At 45.1% G+C, this 19194-nt stretch overlaps 2 protein-coding genes across 5 annotated transcripts in view; both read left to right on the top strand.

Annotated features, from left to right (window-relative positions):
- Window positions 1-15008, top strand: part of LOC103721651 (secretory carrier-associated membrane protein 4-like) — a 26854-nt gene extending 11846 nt beyond the window's left edge. For 2 of the 4 annotated variants that reach the window (XM_039114703.3, XM_088712421.2), the window contains exons 10-12: window positions 12604-12652; window positions 13014-13079; window positions 14597-15008. In XM_039114703.3, coding sequence (XP_038970631.2) covers window positions 12604-12652; window positions 13014-13079; window positions 14597-14629 — 148 coding nt within the window. In that variant the 3' untranslated portion in view covers window positions 14630-15008. Of the gene's footprint in view, window positions 1-12603; window positions 12653-13013 lie in introns of all 4 variants that reach the window. The other 2 variants (XM_088712420.2, XM_088712419.2) reach the window with 1 other exon arrangement.
- On the top strand, window positions 14327-19194 carry LOC103723861 (phosphoribulokinase, chloroplastic-like). Its single transcript, XM_089927791.1, has 5 exons — window positions 14327-16847; window positions 17636-17720; window positions 17813-17897; window positions 18293-18537; window positions 18684-19194. Exons 1-5 carry the CDS (start codon window positions 16267-16269, stop codon window positions 18936-18938), a joined length of 1251 nt encoding a protein of 416 aa, XP_089783917.1. The 5' UTR covers window positions 14327-16266; the 3' UTR covers window positions 18939-19194.

Genomic DNA, 19194 nt, shown 5'->3' with positions numbered 1-19194 from the left:
GCAGACCTGCTCCCAGGCCACCAGATGTACCCCATGGCCCCCACCATGAGACCCCCACAAGAAGCTCCAGAGAAGACATTCAATCTTCAACAGAATCGTCTTTGGGACCACAGTGTTGGCCATGAGATATACTGGCATGGATCCTAACACCGATCTAACAAGTGTCAGCCTCCCCATCATGGATAGAGATGATGCCCTCCATCCCTCCAGCCTGCTCTCGACCCGCTGCACCAACCCCGAGCACTCCGCCACCCGTAGCCTCCGGCCTGTGATAGGGACTCCCAGGTAGACCAGAGTCCCCTCCTGCTCGGGCATCTGCAAAATACTCCTGATCTCCTGTCTGACTCTGCTCTCCGTGCTAGGGCTGAACTGGATGGCTGACTTCATGAAGTTTATTCTCTGTCCAGATGCCGCACAGTAACCTGCCAGCACTCTGCGAAGTACCTGTGCATCAGAAATATGTGCCCTGGTCAAGAGAAGACAATCGTCAGCAAAAAGTAAGTGAGAGATAGGTCCCGCCCCCGGTGCTGGAACATAGGACTCCAGCTCCCGGCTAGCACACGCCCTCTGCAGGGCACGGGACAAGATGTCAGAACAAATAATAAATAAGTAAGGGGATAAGGGACATCCCTGCCGCAGCCCCATAGTACACTCGAAAAAAACTGACGGTGTGCCGTTGATCAAGATAGAGAACTTTGGCTCCTGGACACACCCTAGGACCCATCCAATCCATCGCCTGTGAAAGCCATAGGCCTCCAGTGCCCTCCGAAGAAAACTCCACCTGATCCTGTCATACGCCCTCTCCATATCCAGCTTGACTGCCATCAAGCTGCATCGCTTTGATGCTCGCTGAAGATCCCACATCATCTCCTGAGCCAACATAACGTTGTGGGAGATGTTCCTCCCCGCAACAAAGGCCCCTTGCTCTTGGCTAATGATGCTCGACAGTAGGGGCTTTATCCTGCCCACCATTATTCTCGCCACAACCTTATACAAGGTTGTGCACAAACTAATGGGCCTAAAATGACCCGGCTCTACCGCCTCTTGGCGCTTCGGAATGAGCGTAATGAAAGTAGCCTTCCAATCCTCAGGCATGGCTGCCTGAGTGAAGAAACACTGAACAACCTCAATCACAGCTCCCCGAATGATACCCCAATATCTACGAAAGAAAAAGGGGGGGAACCCATCTGGTCCCGGAGCCTTATCTGCTGCCCAGACTGCCTCCTGCACCTCCTGCGCTGACACCGGCCGAACCAAGGTCGTATTCTCGTCATCAGCAATACCCACATCAGCCCTCGGAAAGTGGTCACCATCACCAGGGCTTCCATCCTCAGTCCATCTGGCACGGAAAAAGTCAAGTAGGACCTGTCCAATGGCAGGCTCACCCTCCACTCGGTGGCCGGACCCATCTCGCAGTGAGTAGATCCGCTATCGCCGAATAACCGTCGTCCGATGAAAGAACCTAGTGTTACGATCACCCTCGCTTACCCACTAGACCCGAGATTTCTGTCGCCAGAAAATCTCATGCTGCCGTAGCAATGAGTGGTGAGTCGCTAGAAGCCCCCGAAGGTCGGTCATGTCATCCTCCAGAAGTTCACCTCCTAGGTCTTCTCTTCTCTGTAGTCCAATAATCGTAGTCTCAACCCCCTCCAATCTCCGAAAAATATCGCCCACTACCTCGCGATTCCAACGGCGAAGCCGCCGTTTGGTCAACTCGAGTTTGCATGAGACCCGTTGCATCGCATCCCCCCACACCGGGACACGCCACGCATCGCGAACAATGTCCCAAGACTGAGGGTACGATAGCCAAACCTTCTCGAAACGAAAAGGGCTGTGATGACCCGATCCCGATGAGGTAGAAATCAACAAGGGGCAGTGGTCTGATGCAATCCGGGGTAAATGACTAACTCGGCAGGTAGGAAAACGAAGGATCCAATCTGGGGATGCAAAGGCCCTATCTAGTCGCTCCCAAACCCTAGCACCGCCGGGTTGATTGTTGCACCAGGTGAACCGTGGTCCCGAAAAGCCTAAGTCCACCAAGTCGTTTCGCTGAACAAAGTCACGAAACTCCCTCCTGTCAACTCTATCCGTGAATATCGCACCTCCCCTCTTCTCATCCGCACTCTTGATACAATTTAAATCACCAACTACCACCGTCGGGATGCCTTGGGCAGGCAAGTTGGTGATCTCTTGCCAGAGGGTTCTCCTAACCCTGTAATCCGTGCTCGCATACACACCACACAACACCCAAGGGTCCGCCTCAGGTTCTAATACAACCATGACTACCTGTTGAGAACAATTGTGGAAGACATCAATTGTCGCCACTCCTCGCCTCCACAGGACCAAAAGGCTACCAGACAACCCCTGAGACTCGATTGCATAGGTCTCCCAGTCCCTCCCCAGGCGCCACCTCAGTCGACCGAGCCCATTGCCAGACAACCGTGTCTCGCAGAGAAAACAGATCTATGGACAGTGGACCTGCACTAGCCGCTTAAAGGAGGACATGAAGGCCGGCTTGGCCGCCCCCTGCAATTCCAGGCTAGAATCTTCATGGATCACAATCCGCATGGTCGGCCTCGGGTACATCCTCCCCCTAGGCCTCGGGAGCTATCTCAGGCTGGCGACCTAAATCACCCAGCTGCTCTACCTCACCAGATGCGTCGCGCATGACTGCCGCCCTGATGAGTCACACGACAGCTGGGTGGTCCCCCTCTGCCGTAGCTATGCCCATGGAGCAGTCACCACTGTCACCAACGTCCGAGGGTCCCTCACGTGGCGCCCCTCCGAGTGGCACCCCTATCGCACCCTCTCGTGGCATCAGTGGCTCGACTAGACTCCTCCGATGGTAGCCCCGGATGGCCCCTGGTCTCGCATCCCCTGGGGGCAGCCACCTGCTGCTCGCCCAAGGCTAGGATCGGAGTGCCAAACCGGAAGACTCCAACAGGGCCTCTCCCAAGGCCCTCAAGTGCATCCTAAGGGTCCCGCCCGGGGGGGTCCGACCAGCAGGCAGGTGGGTCCCCTGCAGTGACCAGTCTCCGACCTGGGGACCTATACTGGAACGGGCCCGCTAGCTCCCCGAGTTCCAAGGTCAGATCTCCCTGGACCTGCAAGTCCTGCACAAGCTCGGGCCCCATGCACTCAGTTGACTGGGCTTGTGGGCCCTCCACAGGCGGTCCTATTGGGTCCCCCCCAAACTGGACTCGCGGGCCCTGTCCCTGTAGCAGGGTCCGCAGTCCAGGCCGAAACCTCCCCCGCGACCCACGCAGGGCCCGCGAGGCGTACGCGCCCGGCTGGGCTCTCGCTGCCCGTGCGCCCGACTGGGCCCGCGCGCCTCTAGCCCGCCGCATGACCACGGGTCGCGGCTCGCCGCCGGCGCGTGGCGCGCCGGCGCGGGGCACGCCATCGGCGCGCAGCGCGCCTTCAGTTGCGCCCGCCGGCCCGCGGGACCCGCGCCGGGCCCTGAAGGCCTGGGCTCGCTGGGTCAGCCTAGCCGACTGGGCCAGCTTGCTTGGGCCCTGTAGCGGGCCAAGGCCCGCCAAGGCCCTGGCCCGCTTTGCGCGGCCACGGCTCGATTCGCTGGGCCCAGGGTCGGCCCGAACAGCGGTTGGCACCGGGTCAGCCTCGTCGAGATCATCGACCGAGTCGACCCAGAGCGGGGCAAGGGTTTTCGGGTACGAGCCCTCCTCCCCACCCGCCGGCGATCGTCGCCGGGCGACTTTCGTCGGCTTTTGCCAGCTGTCGGTGTCCACAGGGGACACCGGTAGGGCAGCTGGCGATGCCAGTCGGGCTTGGGGCGACTCAGGCCCCGGGTCAGGCATGGTCGTCTCTGATCGAGCTGCCGGAGATGGCGGCCGGGACGAGGCCGACTCAGGCACAGGTCCAGTCTCCCTCGGCCGTGGTGGTCGAGTCTCTCGCGGCGGAGGCCTCCGCCGCGTCGTCACCATCCAAGGGCCAAAAACCGGCCCTTGGGTCTCCACCCCGGCATCGGGAGGCGCCGAATCAGACCCGCCCCCAGGGTCCACCGCCACTGATGGCCGATCCTCCACCAGTCCTGGGACCACCGGAAACCGGCAAGCCGTTTCCAAATGACCCATCCGCCCGCACCGGGGGCAGAGGATCGGGACATTTTCAAAGACGAAGGGCTGCCACCGCACCTTCGTCTTCCCTTGGATCAAGATTCCAGGTTTAAGGGGCACGGTGGCGTCAACCGCCACCTTCACCCGGGCGAACCCCATCGCCTGTCGCTGCTCAGTGACCCCATCCACGGCTATCGGCCGGCCTGCCCTGCTTGCGATGTCAAGGATTGTTGACGGTGTCCAGTACTCCGGTGGCAAGCGTGGAAGCCGTAGCCACACCGTCACCGATGTCACGGCCTCCTCCCTTAGCTCAAAGTCAGGGACCCAGGGGACCATGGCGAGGAGCTGCCCCCTACCACCCAGGGTCCCTCATTTAAGGCCCGATCTCGGTCCGCCGATGACCGGAAGCGCAAGGCCAGGTAGCCGTCCGCTAGAGGGACGGCCACCACCTCTTTTAGCTTGGCCCGGGCAGCCACGTCCTTGCTACCCACTCGGACGGAACTCGGCGGCCCAGGCTCCGTACCATGGCTGCCCGCCCGTCCCACTGTAACCGAGCCACCGCAATGGGTTCCTCCGAAAGTGTCACGACTTCCGGGAAGCGGCAGCTCAGCCGCTCGACCTCCGCGGCCGTGGGCCACTGAGTCACCCACGGCCCCGGCCTCGACCAGGTGCCGGAGTGCTCCCCCCGACCACCGCTGGGTGTTCCATCAAAAGTTTTAGACTTACCGGTGCCTCTCGCCGTACCTCCCACTTCCATCCCCGCCGGCAACTTCCCCTTCCCCTTCCGGTCCATGAGATGAGACCCTGCGAGAAGAAGACACCCTGCAAGGAAAAAGGGTTAGATGGAAGAGACGAGGACGAGAGCCCCCCCTGGGTCGTCGGACTGGACCGACGACGACCTCGCCGAACACTTCGCCGGCGTAAACTAGCCGTTAAAACATCTCTGAGGAGATATCTTCCCCAGAGTTTCTCTCTCTAGAAACGATCCGTTGCACTCTGTCCTCCCATAGCTCCTGTCTTCCCTAGAGTCATGACAACCCTTAGATGTTTTCTTTTCTCTTTCTTTCCTTCTTCCTGTTTCTTCCTGAAGTTTCGCTGGCCTGTTCCCCTCTCTTCTTTTTTTTCTTCTTTTCTTCTTCCCGACGCATCCTCTTTCCCTTCTTTTTCTTCTCCCCGTAGCTCTCTCCCTCTCTTTTCCTCTCCTCCTCCTCCTCTCTTCTACCTTTCCTTTTCTTCTTCTCTTCTCCTCTAACCTTTCCACTCTTCTCCTGTGTGCACAGAAGGAGGCTTCTCCTCTAACCTTCCCACCCTTCTCCCGTGAGCACAGAAGGAGGCTTCTCCTCTAACCTTCCCACTCTTCTCCTGTGAGCACAGAAGAAAGAAGATCCCAAGCTGGAGCTTGGGAGGACCCCACGACAGAGAGAGAGAGAGAGCTCGGGAGGAGAACTCACGGTGGAGAGGGAGCTCGGGGAAAAATGACTCGAGGCCGGCGACATCCGAAGCCCGGCCTCTTCCTCTTTTTCGTGAACACATTTCCGTGAACACAAGGGAGCGGTCCCTTGCCGGAGTGCTCGGGAGGCTCAGGACGAGACCGGCAGCACCCGTGGCGGCTGGCCCTTCCCGCGGAGGAGACGCACGGGTGAGCCCCCGCTTCCCTCTTCCCCTCTTTCATTTTTTCTTTCTTTCTTTCTTTCTTTCTTTCTTTCTTTCTCTGTTATTCTGAGAAAACCGGGAGGGAAGAAGGCTGGGAAGAGAAAAACTAAGATGGTCGGAAGCTTACCTAACTTCGAGGAGGAGTCACGATCACTTTCTCCGGCGACGCTGATGTCCGTTCAGGGAGCCGGTCTCTGAGGAAGGAGGAGAACAGTGACGTAGGATCAAAAAATAGAAGGGTGGGTTCTGGAGAGTTCGATGACTGAACACCGTACATCCATCCCCCCCCCCTCCCCCCTCGAGGCAACGGATGGGCTGCCGACTTCAGTCCAAGTCGGCCCATCTGGCGGCCCAATACTCACAACGTCCATAGTATGTAAAGGTCCCCGGGGAAAGAATTTAGCTTCAACTTATCTCCAAAGTGCTGCAAAATAGGCAATGAAAATTCACATTGTAAAAGGATATGATATGTCTTCTCCTCTGCTCTTTTGCATGTCACATTTGAAAGGTCCATGAAAATCCTCTTTTCATCAAGTTCTCTCCAAAAAGGATCTTCTTTTGAACCCCCAGCCAGGAGAACATTACCACTATGGATGGGAGAGGGAAAGATCACAACTTTTTGGCAAACAGAGTACAAATGCCACCAAAGTTTAGAGTCTCGTAAGAACTTTTGACAGAAAACTTTTCCAACTGAACTCCACTTCCAACTTTCAAATTGAACTTTTGAAAATAAAAATGTTATAGTCATTAAATTGCATAAGGCCAGGCTACTCCATTATATTACAATTTGCAAGTATTATAAGACATAGTGTAACATAATTATATAGTTATTATTATGGTTCTTGCTGAACTTGTAGTGTGGAGGTATGTTACATCAAATGGTTGAGGTCTACTGGTTCTATATGAAAGCAGCAATCTTTTAGAAGTCAAAACTTTTCCTAGAAATATCAGATTTTGATGATCTTAAGCTTGTTGGGAAGGCCTTGTCCATATCTAGAACTGATATCTCATGCCATCAATAAAATTCCATGTTTTCTGGGTAAAATAAGTGACCAGAAATTATAGCTGTAAGTTGATGGTAATTTTCTTCCAATTTTTGGAAGGGCATAACTCTTCAAGAAATGCCATATTTCAATGATCTCCAACTCATTAGAAAGAACTATTTGAGATCTATAATCGATATTGAAGGTTTTTAGTGAAATTCCAATAGTTTTTAGGTCAAAACCTGGCTGAAAGCTATAGATGTAATTTAATCATTTTTTAAAATTTTATGGAGATAAAAATTTTCTCTGCAATATTGGATTTCAATGATCTCAAACTCATTGAAAATGACATTTTGAGATCTACAATTGATATCTCATAGGCCTTGACCAAATTTCCAATAGTTTCTAGGTCAAAAGTGGCCGAAAACTGCAGCTCCAATTTGGTAACGGTTTGTTTCCAATCTTTGGTATTGTAGTTATATTAGGAATCTTATGCAATATTTTAGTTTGCCATGTTTTTTTCAATTAGATTCAAACTCCATAATCACTTCTGGAATGATATTTCATTCATGCTTCTATAAATATAAGGCATGCATGCAACTCTGATGGATTGATGGATGCATGGGGATAAATGGATAGTTGTTGACAATCAAGGTTTGCCGAACCGCTCGGTTCAGGCAGTATCAAACCGACCTGAGTCTGGAAACTGGGTCAATTCACTTACAAGAAACGGTTCCGGCCCTTTCGGGCTAGAATCGCAATAGGACCGGCCAAATTCGGTCTTTTTCATGTCGGAATTGGCTGGAACCAGTTGGTTCCAACTGGTTCGATGATGACTCGATGCGAACTGGTCGGTTCGCACAGAGTCAAGTAGCACTGTGGCATTATTGCCACAGTGCTGCTGCTGTGCTATTATTGCCACTATGGCAATAATGCCACTGTGGCCTGCTGAGGGCTTTTAAAGCCCCTTTAGCGGCATTGTGAAGGCCCGAGAAGGCCTTCCCAAATCCCAGTAGAGATTTTTTTTCTTGCTAGAGATTTTTCTGTCCAAAAAAATTCACAAACACCGATTCAGGCTATTAGAAGGAAGAGCCAAGGTTACAAAAGGTGTGCTTCCTCTCGCTTATCTCCTTCATTTTTTGAGGGGGCTTAAAAAAATAGCTCAAATATTGTTGTAGATCCATAGACGATGTACATGGTGACATAAAAATTTTTATTTTTCAAGTATAAAATTTCTTAAAAAATATATAATTAAGACCAAAAATTATGAAAAATTAGTAGTACGTATTAGATAATTCAAAGTAATTTTTGAGGTAGAAATCATATTTTTCTGAATTTATGATATATAAATATTTTTTAATAGAAATTATTAAAAATATATAAATAAAAAATAGGATTGTGTATTAGATAAATCAGATGTATTTTTTGAGATAAAAAATTATCGTTGTCATATTAATATTTTGCTAATTTTAAATAATTGATAAACTGGCATACTTGATCGATCCGGTGTAGGAATAGAGCCATCAAAAAAAAAGAAAGTTCCAGAGCGTGATATTGGATGGGAGCATGGGTAAATGTTCTCGGGGCAGCACTAATGGCAATACAACTAGTGCAACACAGAGTTCAGGAGAGAAGGGGTAACCAAGTTGAAGCAGCACTTAGGTGGTGTCGCCCCGACGTACCTATGTATTGCAAATACCCACGGAAGGTTTGACAGCTGATGAAGAAGCACCTCACTAATTTCAAAGTAGCGAAGGAGAAGGCTGCCAAGAAAAAGACGGAGGTGGAACGCCGAGTGACAGAGCCACCTTTCTATCACTCTAGGGAGTCAGAGAAAGTGTCCACTTCAGATGACGAGGAGGCATAGATCTAGGTTGCCATGCAGAGGAGCCTGGATGATCAATGGCAGCAGCAGAAGGTGGCCAGACATAGGGTTTGATTTGGGCTCTCATACTACGAGTCAGGCTCCAGTTCTGGGAGTAGCAGAGCAGATCCAGAGTTCAAAAGAACTTTCTCAATCAGAGAGGCCGTCAGTAGAGGCGGTGGCCGGATTGCTTCTATGCTAGGAGCTTTTGGTAGAAAAAAGTCATCTAGAGAGATTCGACCAAGAGCAACAATCCATGATTTACATCCACATGCCTTTTTCAATAGAGATTCGAAGCAGCAGAGGGTTAACTCAATGCTGAAGAAGGATAAGAAAAATAATACATGGCGAGCTATTGGATTCTGATTTCACTTTAACCATATCCTAACGAATGTGGCAGACAATACGTACTACAGGTCTATTATTTCCGCTATCGGTTCCGATGTAGATCCTTCAGGCTCGAATGACATTTATGGTGAGCTTCTTGATAGCAATAAAGAAGAGTTGGACAAATGGTTTGCCTTCTACAAGAGCAAGTGGCCCACATATGGACTGACTGTGATGTATGCTGGTTGGACTGGTCCTACCAGGCGGATCATCATTAACTTTTTGACATATTGTGATATGAAGACTTTCTTCCACAAGTCGGTTGATGTTTCTGATCAGGTGTATGACTCCACGTACATCCTCAAACTTATGGAGGAGGTAATTAATCAGGTAGGAAAGGAGAATATCATGCAGATCATCATTGATAATGGATCACAATATAAGGCTGTCGGGAGGATCTTAATGGAGCGACGACTACATATTTTCTACACTTCATGTGCTGCACATTGTATCGACCTCATATTGATGGACATTGCGAAGATCCGTGGGGTGCAGCATACAGTGGAGATAGCCCAAACTATCACCAAGTATATTTATAACCATATTTGGGTCCTTTCACTGATGAAGAGGTTTGTAGGAAGAGATTTTTTGGGACTAGGAGTCACACGGTTTGCTATGAATTACGTTACACTTGATATCCTTTTTGAGAAGAAACCAGCCCTATGTCAGATATTTTTTAGTCCCAAGTGGCACAAAAATAGATATGCTCAACACGGCACTGAAGGGAGTAGGGTCGAAAACTTGATGATGAGGCAGATATTTTAGTAGTGGGCCACTGCGATAGTGAAGACTATCAAACCATTATATAAAGTACTTCGGATCGTGGATAGCGAGAGGTACCTCTAGATGGGCTTCCTGTATCACATGATGGAGAGGACAAAGGCTTAGATCATGGAGGCAGATCCAGTTCATGCCCAGGAGTACATCGACATCATTAAGCGACGGTGAGACTACCAAATGGATAGAAACTTGCATCTAATAGCTAAGCAAGAACATTAAAAATTAGACTGCTCTTGTACTTGTATAATTTTACTAAAACGGTCTTCTCTATGTGCAGCATACTATCTGAACCCTTGGTTCTAGTGCAACGTAGCTGAAATTGGTATGGATGACAAACTTCTGGCAGCTCTACGTAATGTCATTGGCAAGATGGAGTTTGATCCAGAAGTCACAGGCCTATGTCTAGAAGAAGTAACTTAACTTAAGTGGCATATGAAAGTTAATCAGTATTTTCTATTATTAACATAGTACAACATGGTTCTTTTTTATATACCAAATTATTTAGAAGGCAGCAATAGCTTTGGACAATAAGTAGCTGTCGTGAGTAAGATAATTATAAATTCAGATATGTTACACATCAGGAGGATATTCACCTGGCGTTAGATAGTTACTAATATGGTACTATCTTATATCTATTTTTATTCAATATTTTTGCATCTGAATGGTGGATTCATTTTGGTTGTCTGCGAAAAATCTTAAATGGGTAGCTATCCGAATTCTCTCTCAGATGGTCTCCTCGAATGGCTGTGAGCCCAACTGCTCCACCTTCGCCCTCATCCACAGCAAGCAGAGAAACCGTTTGATACAGAAGTGCCTCAACGATCTTGTATATGTCCATTACAATCTGAGGTTAAGGTTGAGGCTAAAGTGCATTCAGGAGAAAGTGGAGCTCAAATATGCAGATTCGATCTATAGTACTTTCATTGATGATGACGATAAACCTATGATTGGATGGCCTGTGATCCAGCGGCAGGATCGTCTCTACGACCGGCCAGTTTCGTAGCCAATGAGGCTAGGGTTGATGCAGGATAACGGGCCGAGCGCAATATTCCTTGCATTTTTATAGCTGATCAACCACTGCCGCAGGGGAGCCAGTCGCCACATGACTTTTTTTCCGAGACATCCTCTTAGAGATATGATTGAGAGATGCTATGCGGTCGACTCGGCCAGGAAGGCGACATAGACAGACAGAGAGGGGCACGAAAGATAAGAAGGCAGTTGCCTAGCAGACTAAAAAAGAAAAACAAAAGGCACTGCAGCCCCAATGAAGAATGTCGAGAAGTCCTGGAGCAACAACGATGACAGTTCTGGGGGTCATGGATCTGCTGGCCATGGAGGAAGTGGAGGACAAGAGACCATTGTTTATGAGACACAGCCGCAGGGTGGTCTTCGATATACCTGTGAGTTTCAGTTTATGTATGCTACACAGGATAGCGACCATGGTGGATGACATGTTAACACCCGCAAGGATACTATTGCATATAAGATACAGGCTTCTCGAGATCATTCAGGAGGACACGATACAGTTGCAGATGACTTCACACGTGGAGTAGGATCCATAGACATATCAGATTCTGAGTCGTATATTGGATCCTATTATCTGCAGGCACATGCAACCTATGACCCATACGGATACGGATATGAATATGGTGTATCTGAGGCATTTTTCAATGGCTACTACCCTACGCAGCCTAGAGCATCTCATGGGTCGGATTTTGTTGCCGGCATATTCAAATGGGCCCCTCCACAGCCATATGATCGGCTAGAGGATATCTCTTAAAGCTAGAGCTTCAGCAAGAGATCCGATAGTGCTTATAACCCTACGCACGTTTCTTATGGGATGAATGTACAAGACTACAATACTGCTTGATTAGAGAGGTGGGTTGATGTACCTCCTAATTATGCTGATGATCCGGATATCTACGAGAGACATCGCCACTCGACCCAATTTTAGATATCATTATGTATGTTTGTTGGACTTTAAAAGTATGTAATTGATTGTATCTTGATTTGAGGATATTTTATGTTGTTCGTTTTATGATTTGTATCATTTTAAAGCAATAAGATGAATCATCTAGCTTAAACTGGGATTATAGAAACATCAAGAAATATCAAAAAAATATCAAATTAGACTTAAATTCATAGAAAAAAGTTTGAAAAGAGAGAAAACTCCAAAAAAAAATTAGGGTATGCTATTGCGTGAACCTGCACCAACTGGTAGAATTTTATTTCATACACAATGACAACCATCTGTTAAATACTGAGTTTTAATTGTGTACGAAAAAATTACTAAGTTTTAGTTCATCAATGGTGACAATTCAGATGCATCTGGAAAGAATGAATGGATAGATGGGTGGAATGTTACTTACAGTGTTTATTTATATATGTGCCTCACATGAATGTTTAGAATGTTATTTCATGCACAAGATATGTGCCTCAAATGTATGTGTGGAATCTTATTTCATGCACGACGACAACCATCTGTTTGTTGAAACCTGAATTTGTGGGTCATCAGTTTGGTGACAATTCAGACACATCTTACGCTTTATATTCAGGAGTCTCTAGTATTGGCTATGGCTATCACAACTAGGCTAATTTAAATAGGATTCCTTTCTCTTCTTCATGTGATATCTGAAGTCACTATGTTAAAATAGTCTAATATTTGAAAATCTAGAAGAATCTTGAGGAAATCATTTCACTATAGCCTAGGATTTTTTTATGGTTGCAACTACACTTTTCGACTTGCATTGATTTTTTTTATTTTATATGCTTGTACACGTTGTTCATCTTTCATCTATTGACAGATCTTATGCTATCATTCTCAAAATGTTTAATGCTGTTTTTCTTTTCCTGCAATCAGGGGTATCCTTGCAGCAATTGATACCTTCTCAGATCATGTACTGGTGGGGGTAAGTCAATGTTACTGATTATTCAAATATATTATGTTTCATGATCATTACCATTTAACTTAGGAAACTTACTGTTGTAGTATGCTTGAGAATATTGGATTAAATTGTACTGTCATTTACTATCACTTTGTTCAGTGTACCTTAAGGCCTTGCAGTTGTGGTTCATTATATGAGGATTATATGTTGTTTATTTTTTCTTTCATCCTTAATTTCATTATTACTCTAGGTCAAAAGAGTAATTAGAGGCAAGAAATCCCTTATTATCTTTTTCATGTTTCTTGAGTGTGCTTGCTAAGCGTTCTCTTTCTTATAAATAATTCACCTTTTAAACAGTTGTTAATTCTTCTGATCATGGATGCAGATTTTCTACCTGATTGGGTTTGGATTCTTCTGCTTAGAAACACTTATTAGCCTGTGGGTCCTTCAGGTTTGTGCAAGAACCTCCTTTATTCTGTTACTGCAAGCACACAGATCTGTGCATGAACATGGGTACAGTTTTCTTTCTAAATGCCTGATCGTTAGCCTGCTTATTCAACTGATGTGCTTATGAGCCTTTATGTAGAACATACAAATTACTTTTGTTGCTGCAGAAAAGGACACTTTTCAGTTAAGGGACAAATTTGATCAATATCTTTTTTAGCATCTAGATAGAGATTTTTGGGGTGAAGATGGAAACCACGTAATTCATGTAAAGAGGCTTCTCTAGAGAAAGACCTTCAAGAGGATGGAAGAACTTGACTTTATAGCTTTTCCACAAATTCTTGGCAACATGCTTATATCATATTGGAGAGGAAGGGTGTTCTTGGAATTTTATGCAACAAATATTTCATGTGTGCATAAGTTGACATTTAAGAAATCAGCAATTTTTTTAAAGGAAAAACACAAAAATTGTTTTCTTGATTTCTGAAAAATCATTCTCCAAAAGTAATGAAATGTAATAATATCTTTCTTTGTATATGCTGAGGTGTGTATGGAACTATTCTAAAGAAATATTTTATGAAAATAATAATTTACATTTTTTTCTTAATTTTCAAATTGTTTTCCCTAGTCTGTGGATTTCATGTAATTTGAACAAGTTTCAAGAAATTTGCTTAAGTTGTGTAGATCAAATTACTAATATAGAGAAATGGTTGGAAAAACCAGAAAGACCTTTTCCTTAAATGGTTGAAGCTTTCAGATCATCTCAGAATTTGCAAATATGAGGGTTTTCCTTTGTCAAATATGAGTTTATTCTAGAGGAATGATCCTTATCCTGAAGGCTAATCAATTCAGAAGAATGAATACACAATCCAAAAATGAAATAAAGAATTCATGTGTAGTATATGCTTCAAAGGTAAGTCTGATATTGATCAATATTTTGAAATCATCATCAGTTTGACTGATTATGCCTGAAATAATATCATTGAAGCTGAAAGAACAAACCGTGCTTTCAATCCTCCTTTTGACCAAGAATCAAATATCATTACCAACTTACTTTTAAGGCTAGCCTTACCCATGCATGATGCTTTTTTATTGTTCTCTATATATTATCATGTATCGTAAATGTTCATTTCTAGAGTACGAGTACATAATTCACTTCATATCACCAATATAATTTTCATTATCTTATTATATTTGACAGTATTATAGTATGTTCATTGTTATTGGATATATTGATAAGTATAGTAATGTTCCCAGTTGATCTAGTATGCTGTTTAATAGAGCTATATCTTTTAAGTGATCTAACTTGCATGATGATTGTGATCTTCCTCTGTCCTTATTTTTTGAATGATCCATCTTGCATAACCATTGCTGTCCGCTCATGTATGCCCAACTTAAACAAAAAGGATGCTTATTGCCAGCCACACACCACAATAGCTTCGTGCACATATAATAGATTCATTAATTTTTAATATTTTTTCTCTTCTTTTCTATGGTTACCTGTCAAAATACTTCTGGTTGCAGAAAGTCTACATGCACTTCAGAGGGCACAAGTGAAAGATGTGATGGAAAAAAGAAGTTCAGAAACTTCTAGAATAAACTTTGGACCATGCAAATTTCGACTCCTGCCCCTTTACTCTTCCTTGATCCATATACTTCTTGTTGCCATTTCTCCTTTTTTCGCTGCAACCTGTTCCCGATCTGAATGTGTTGATGAGCGATGCATATCTTCCAACATGCGAGAGGATTGCTGGCTCTGATTTTGATGCTTTTTCCCAGCTGTGCATAAGAAGTTAACGCGTTGTACTTTATAGGTCATACAATCTCATCTTATTCTATTGCTATTGGCTTCGCAGCATCTACTCTAAACTAAAATTTGCTGCACGGTGAATGTTTTTGTTTATTACAATGAAGTGTTTGAGAAAGCATTGCATCATTTCCAGCTGATACGATTTCTTTCTGGTTTATGGTATGGAATAATAATGCTGCAACAGTCAGTTGTTTATGTTAGGGTCAAATGCCTGTGGACTAAATGTGTTCATGGTAGTGACCATTTGGTGATTGTTTCTCTTGGATTTACTTCCAGGAAGAGGCAAAACGATGCACGCAAGCGTAGGTGCTCATACAGTGCACTTTTTTTTTCTCTTTTTGATTACTACAGAATGCCTCCATCTTCGTGCACCCTCATTTATATTAACAGCATAAATTAGCAGTATATATCCACCAAATATTCTATATTTGGCGACATAGAACTGAATATAAATTATAGTTCATGCGTATAAAGAAATTTACAGTATATATCTAACCTATGTTTTCCCTGTGGAAGTATTTTAAGATTGTTAGATATCTCAAGACAGATGGTATAAAAGTTCAATTTGAGCACAAGCCTCTAGATAGTTTTTAGAATTTCATTTTTAACTTCGTTAGTGGTAATCTGGGAGTTCTTCTTAGCCCATTGATATTTTCCAAGCATGTAATTGGAGGCTGGGAGCACAAAAAAGGTTCTAAGCCAAGGTGCTACCTAATTCTCTTTTCCAGGTTTGTGATGTTTCCATCTAGTTTCCTGCAATATCAACAAAGCAACGTTCCAAGTCCAACTTGTCATGCTAGGTTTAGAACAGCATATTCTATCTAATTGGTTCATACCCCCCCCCCCCTAGCTTTTGCACCAGGTTTCGGGAGATCCTGTGGCTGCCCACAGCACACCGAGAGATGAGCATCTCTTTGGCTCCCCATCCTCTCACCCCCTCTTCGCTGTAAGTCAGCAGTCTTTTCTGTGGCGCACTGGCATGACCATATGGGGACCATAGAATATCCCCCAAATAACCTTCTTAAAGTCTTTTATACACTCATATTTAGGTCAGAAAGACCATGCTCCCTCACCAACCTTGCTGTCCCCAGGCTTTCAACCACATGTCACCAGTCCCCACCCTTCCAGGTCCCAGCTTCAAAAACTCCCCAGTCCCCACTTTATGGTCCAAAACAAGGGGCATCAGCAGACCAAGTATTTATACGGAAGAAAAAGCCCATGATGGGGAGAGGAATGAGACACAGACTCCAAGGGAAACCGACTTTCAGCTGACAAAGCAATAGTAAAAGAAATATATATGGAGTCCACGCCACCGCATTTTAGTCCCTTCTTTCCCCTATAAGAACCCAGTTCAAGCAGAATAACCAACCTAAACCCAGCCAAGATGACAACTTTAGCACTTTGCACCCCCTCTTCTTCTTCTTCGTCTTCTTCCCATCTGTCATGTTGCATCTCCAGTTCAACTACGGAAGATGTTCGTTTGGGATCCCCTCTTCTTCGGAGGCAGTTCGTCTTCTACACCAATTGGAGGAAAGGCAGGAGAGGAAGAGGAGCGAGCTGTGGGATCTCATGCTCGGCCGAGGCCAGGACTGTGGTGATTGGTTTGGCAGCAGACTCAGGATGTGGGAAGAGCACCTTCATGAGGAGGCTAACCAGTGTGTTTGGAGGTGCAGCAGAGCCACCAAGAGGAGGAAACCCAGAGTCCAACACTCTTCTCAGTGACACCACCACTGTGATATGCCTTGACGACTACCACCTTTTGGATAGGGAAGGGAGGAAGGAGGAAGGGGTGACCGCACTGGATCCAAGGGCCAACAACTTCGACCTCATGTACGAGCAAGTGAAGGCCCTCAAAGCAGGGGTGGCTGTGGAGAAGCCCATCTACAACCATGTCACCGGCCTGCTGGACCCCCCCGAGCTCATCCTGCCACCAAACCTCCTCTTCATTGAAGGGTTGCATCCAATGTGAGTTCTTTATCTTGTTCTGAAAGTGATAGGATATGAGGATTTTCTAGTGGCATGTTTGGTCGTGTTTCTGAAGTCCTGATGCGATTGGTTATGATTTTATTATGATCATTTTACTTATTCTGTACTTTTATCAACTCTAAGTTAATCATGCATGCATTCCTGTTGTTATTTATCTTTTCCTCTCTTTTTTTTGAAAGAAAGGGAGGTTAAGAGCACCTAAATTCTTTCAGATAATGTAAGAAAGATTGCAAAGATAAGAAATAACTAGAGAAAGAAAAAAGAGGTGAAAATAAAAGAAAGAGACACAAATTATAATATATAGCTAAGAGGAAGAGAGGGGAGGAGAGAAGCTCTTGCTGCTATTTATCTTTACTGCTCTTATACTGATATTGTTTTTTGCTGATTGCTCTCAAGTTTCAACAAGATTTGAGTTTTTCTGATATCTTCCTTTATGATATGCCATTTTAGTGGTAATAGAAGTAATGCAGAACCATCATGATCCTTTGGAATCAATGCATTATTTTACCAAAATATTTCTATTGTTTATTATTATCGCATCAATTTGATGATGTACTGGAACATTTAGTGTTTCAGCAACAACAGCTAGATATTTTGGGTGATAAAAATTAGAGGAATAGATCAGACTTTCAATACTTTGTTATATATCAGTTATATCATATAAAACAGTAGCTTAAGAGTTTTATCCTTCCTTGGGAAATGAAACTGAGCCTGATGAAGCTTATTTTGTGATGGATTGGATTGATGATATATTTGCCCACTTTCAGGTTTGACCCTCGTGTAAGGGATCTCCTGGATTTCAGTATCTACTTGGATATAAGTGATGAAGTGAAGTTTGCATGGAAAACTCAGGTCAGTGAACTCTATTCCTGTCGGACATCTGCATATAAATGTATCCACATCTATCTGTTTTCTGAGGCCTGATGTTGTCTTGTGCCTTGCAGCGTGATGTGGAAGAACGTGGGCACAGCCTCGAAAGCATCCAAGCTAGCATTGAAGCTCGAAAGCCCGACTTCGATGCTTATGTTGGTATGTCACTTTGCCACAGCTTGGCAGGGCACTAATTTGTTCATATAATGTAGAGCATTGTCCTTAGTGATGATTGTTATATATGGTAATCTACTTCTATATCTAGCAAATGCTTCATAAATGAACCAACCTAACAAACAAAGCATCCGATCGATAAGTCGAATAATGCACAAAACATACTGGACTCAATATATACTCTTCATGTGCAATTTTTTTTGATACCTTTTTGAAAAAAAAAAAAAAAGAGGGAGAGAAGGGAGGGGGGGGGTGGGCTGCACCTGGTTTATTGAAATAATGGGACAATTAGATATGTTGAGTCTCATGTTCTTCAGATATCAGAATATCCATTCTTTCTTCATCACTCTTGGATTGCTGACAGCTTGTACCCTTGGCAGACCCGCAGAAGCAATATGCTGATGTCGTAATCGAAGTTCTGCCGACACAATTAATTCCTGGTGACAATGAAAGGAAGGTGCTGAGAGTTCGAATGGTGATGAAAGAAGGGGTGAAGTACTTCAATCCAGTTTATCTCTTCGACGAAGGTTCCTCTGTTTCATGGATACCCTGCGGGAGGAAACTAAGCTGCTCATACCCTGGAATCAAATTCTTCTATGGTCCAGATACTTACTTCTCTCATGAGGTAGCTCTCAAAGTTAGAAATCCTACTCTGTCTCATTCTCCTTTCATCATTCAGAAAACACTGTTGCTTTTCAAATTGTTGATCAAATATGCTGTAGGTAATCTAGAAATTGAGTTTCCTAGTCTGACTCGCCTCTCTTCATTCAGGTCTCGGCGTTGGAGATGGACGGGCAGTTTGACAGATTAGATGAGCTGATGTATGTGGAGAGCCACCTAAACAACCTCTCAACTAAATACTATGGAGAGGCAACGGAGCAGATGTTGAAGCATGGCGACTTCCCTGGTAGCAACAATGGGACAGGCCTCTTTCAAACCATTATTGGCTTGAAGATAAGAGAGCTATATGAGTGCATCGTTGCTGAGAAGTCGGTCACTCCTTTGGAAGCAGCAAAAGTTTTTTAATCCACTAGTACAAACTTACCTAGAGTTTTTTCTCTTGGGCTTCATTTGATGTTCGGGCTCCTTAAAGAGAACATGATGACTTGTATTCAATGTAATTTACTTTGTGATTTGTATAGCATGGAAGCAGAGGTGTATGAATGTAACAAATTTTAGTTTAATGTCCATTGATAATGGGGTGATCAGAACCCCTTGAATGAAAATGATAAATTTTGATATCACATGCCCCGTGTTGGAAGCTGAATTCGTTTCGCTTTGG

The sequence above is a fragment of the Phoenix dactylifera genome, chromosome 16, assembly GCF_051530095.1.
Source record: "Phoenix dactylifera cultivar Ajwa chromosome 16, Ajwa_hap1_PhDact_Kaust_v1.1, whole genome shotgun sequence".
NCBI classification, from domain to species: Eukaryota; Viridiplantae; Streptophyta; class Magnoliopsida; order Arecales; family Arecaceae; genus Phoenix; species Phoenix dactylifera.
The sequence above is the reverse complement of the archived record's forward strand: the minus strand, read 5'-3'. Positions and strand labels throughout refer to the sequence as shown.

Excerpts from the sequence above, each read along its gene's own strand:
- LOC103723861 (XM_089927791.1), top strand. The coding sequence starts at position 16,267 with ATGACAACTTTAGCACTTTGCACCCCCTCTTCTTCTTCTTCGTCTTCT. Across the intron at positions 16,848-17,635 it reads ATTGAAGGGTTGCATCCAAT|GTTTGACCCTCGTGTAAGGG; the intron begins GTGAGTTCTTTA and ends GCCCACTTTCAG. Across the intron at positions 17,721-17,812 it reads AGTTTGCATGGAAAACTCAG|CGTGATGTGGAAGAACGTGG; the intron begins GTCAGTGAACTC and ends TGTGCCTTGCAG.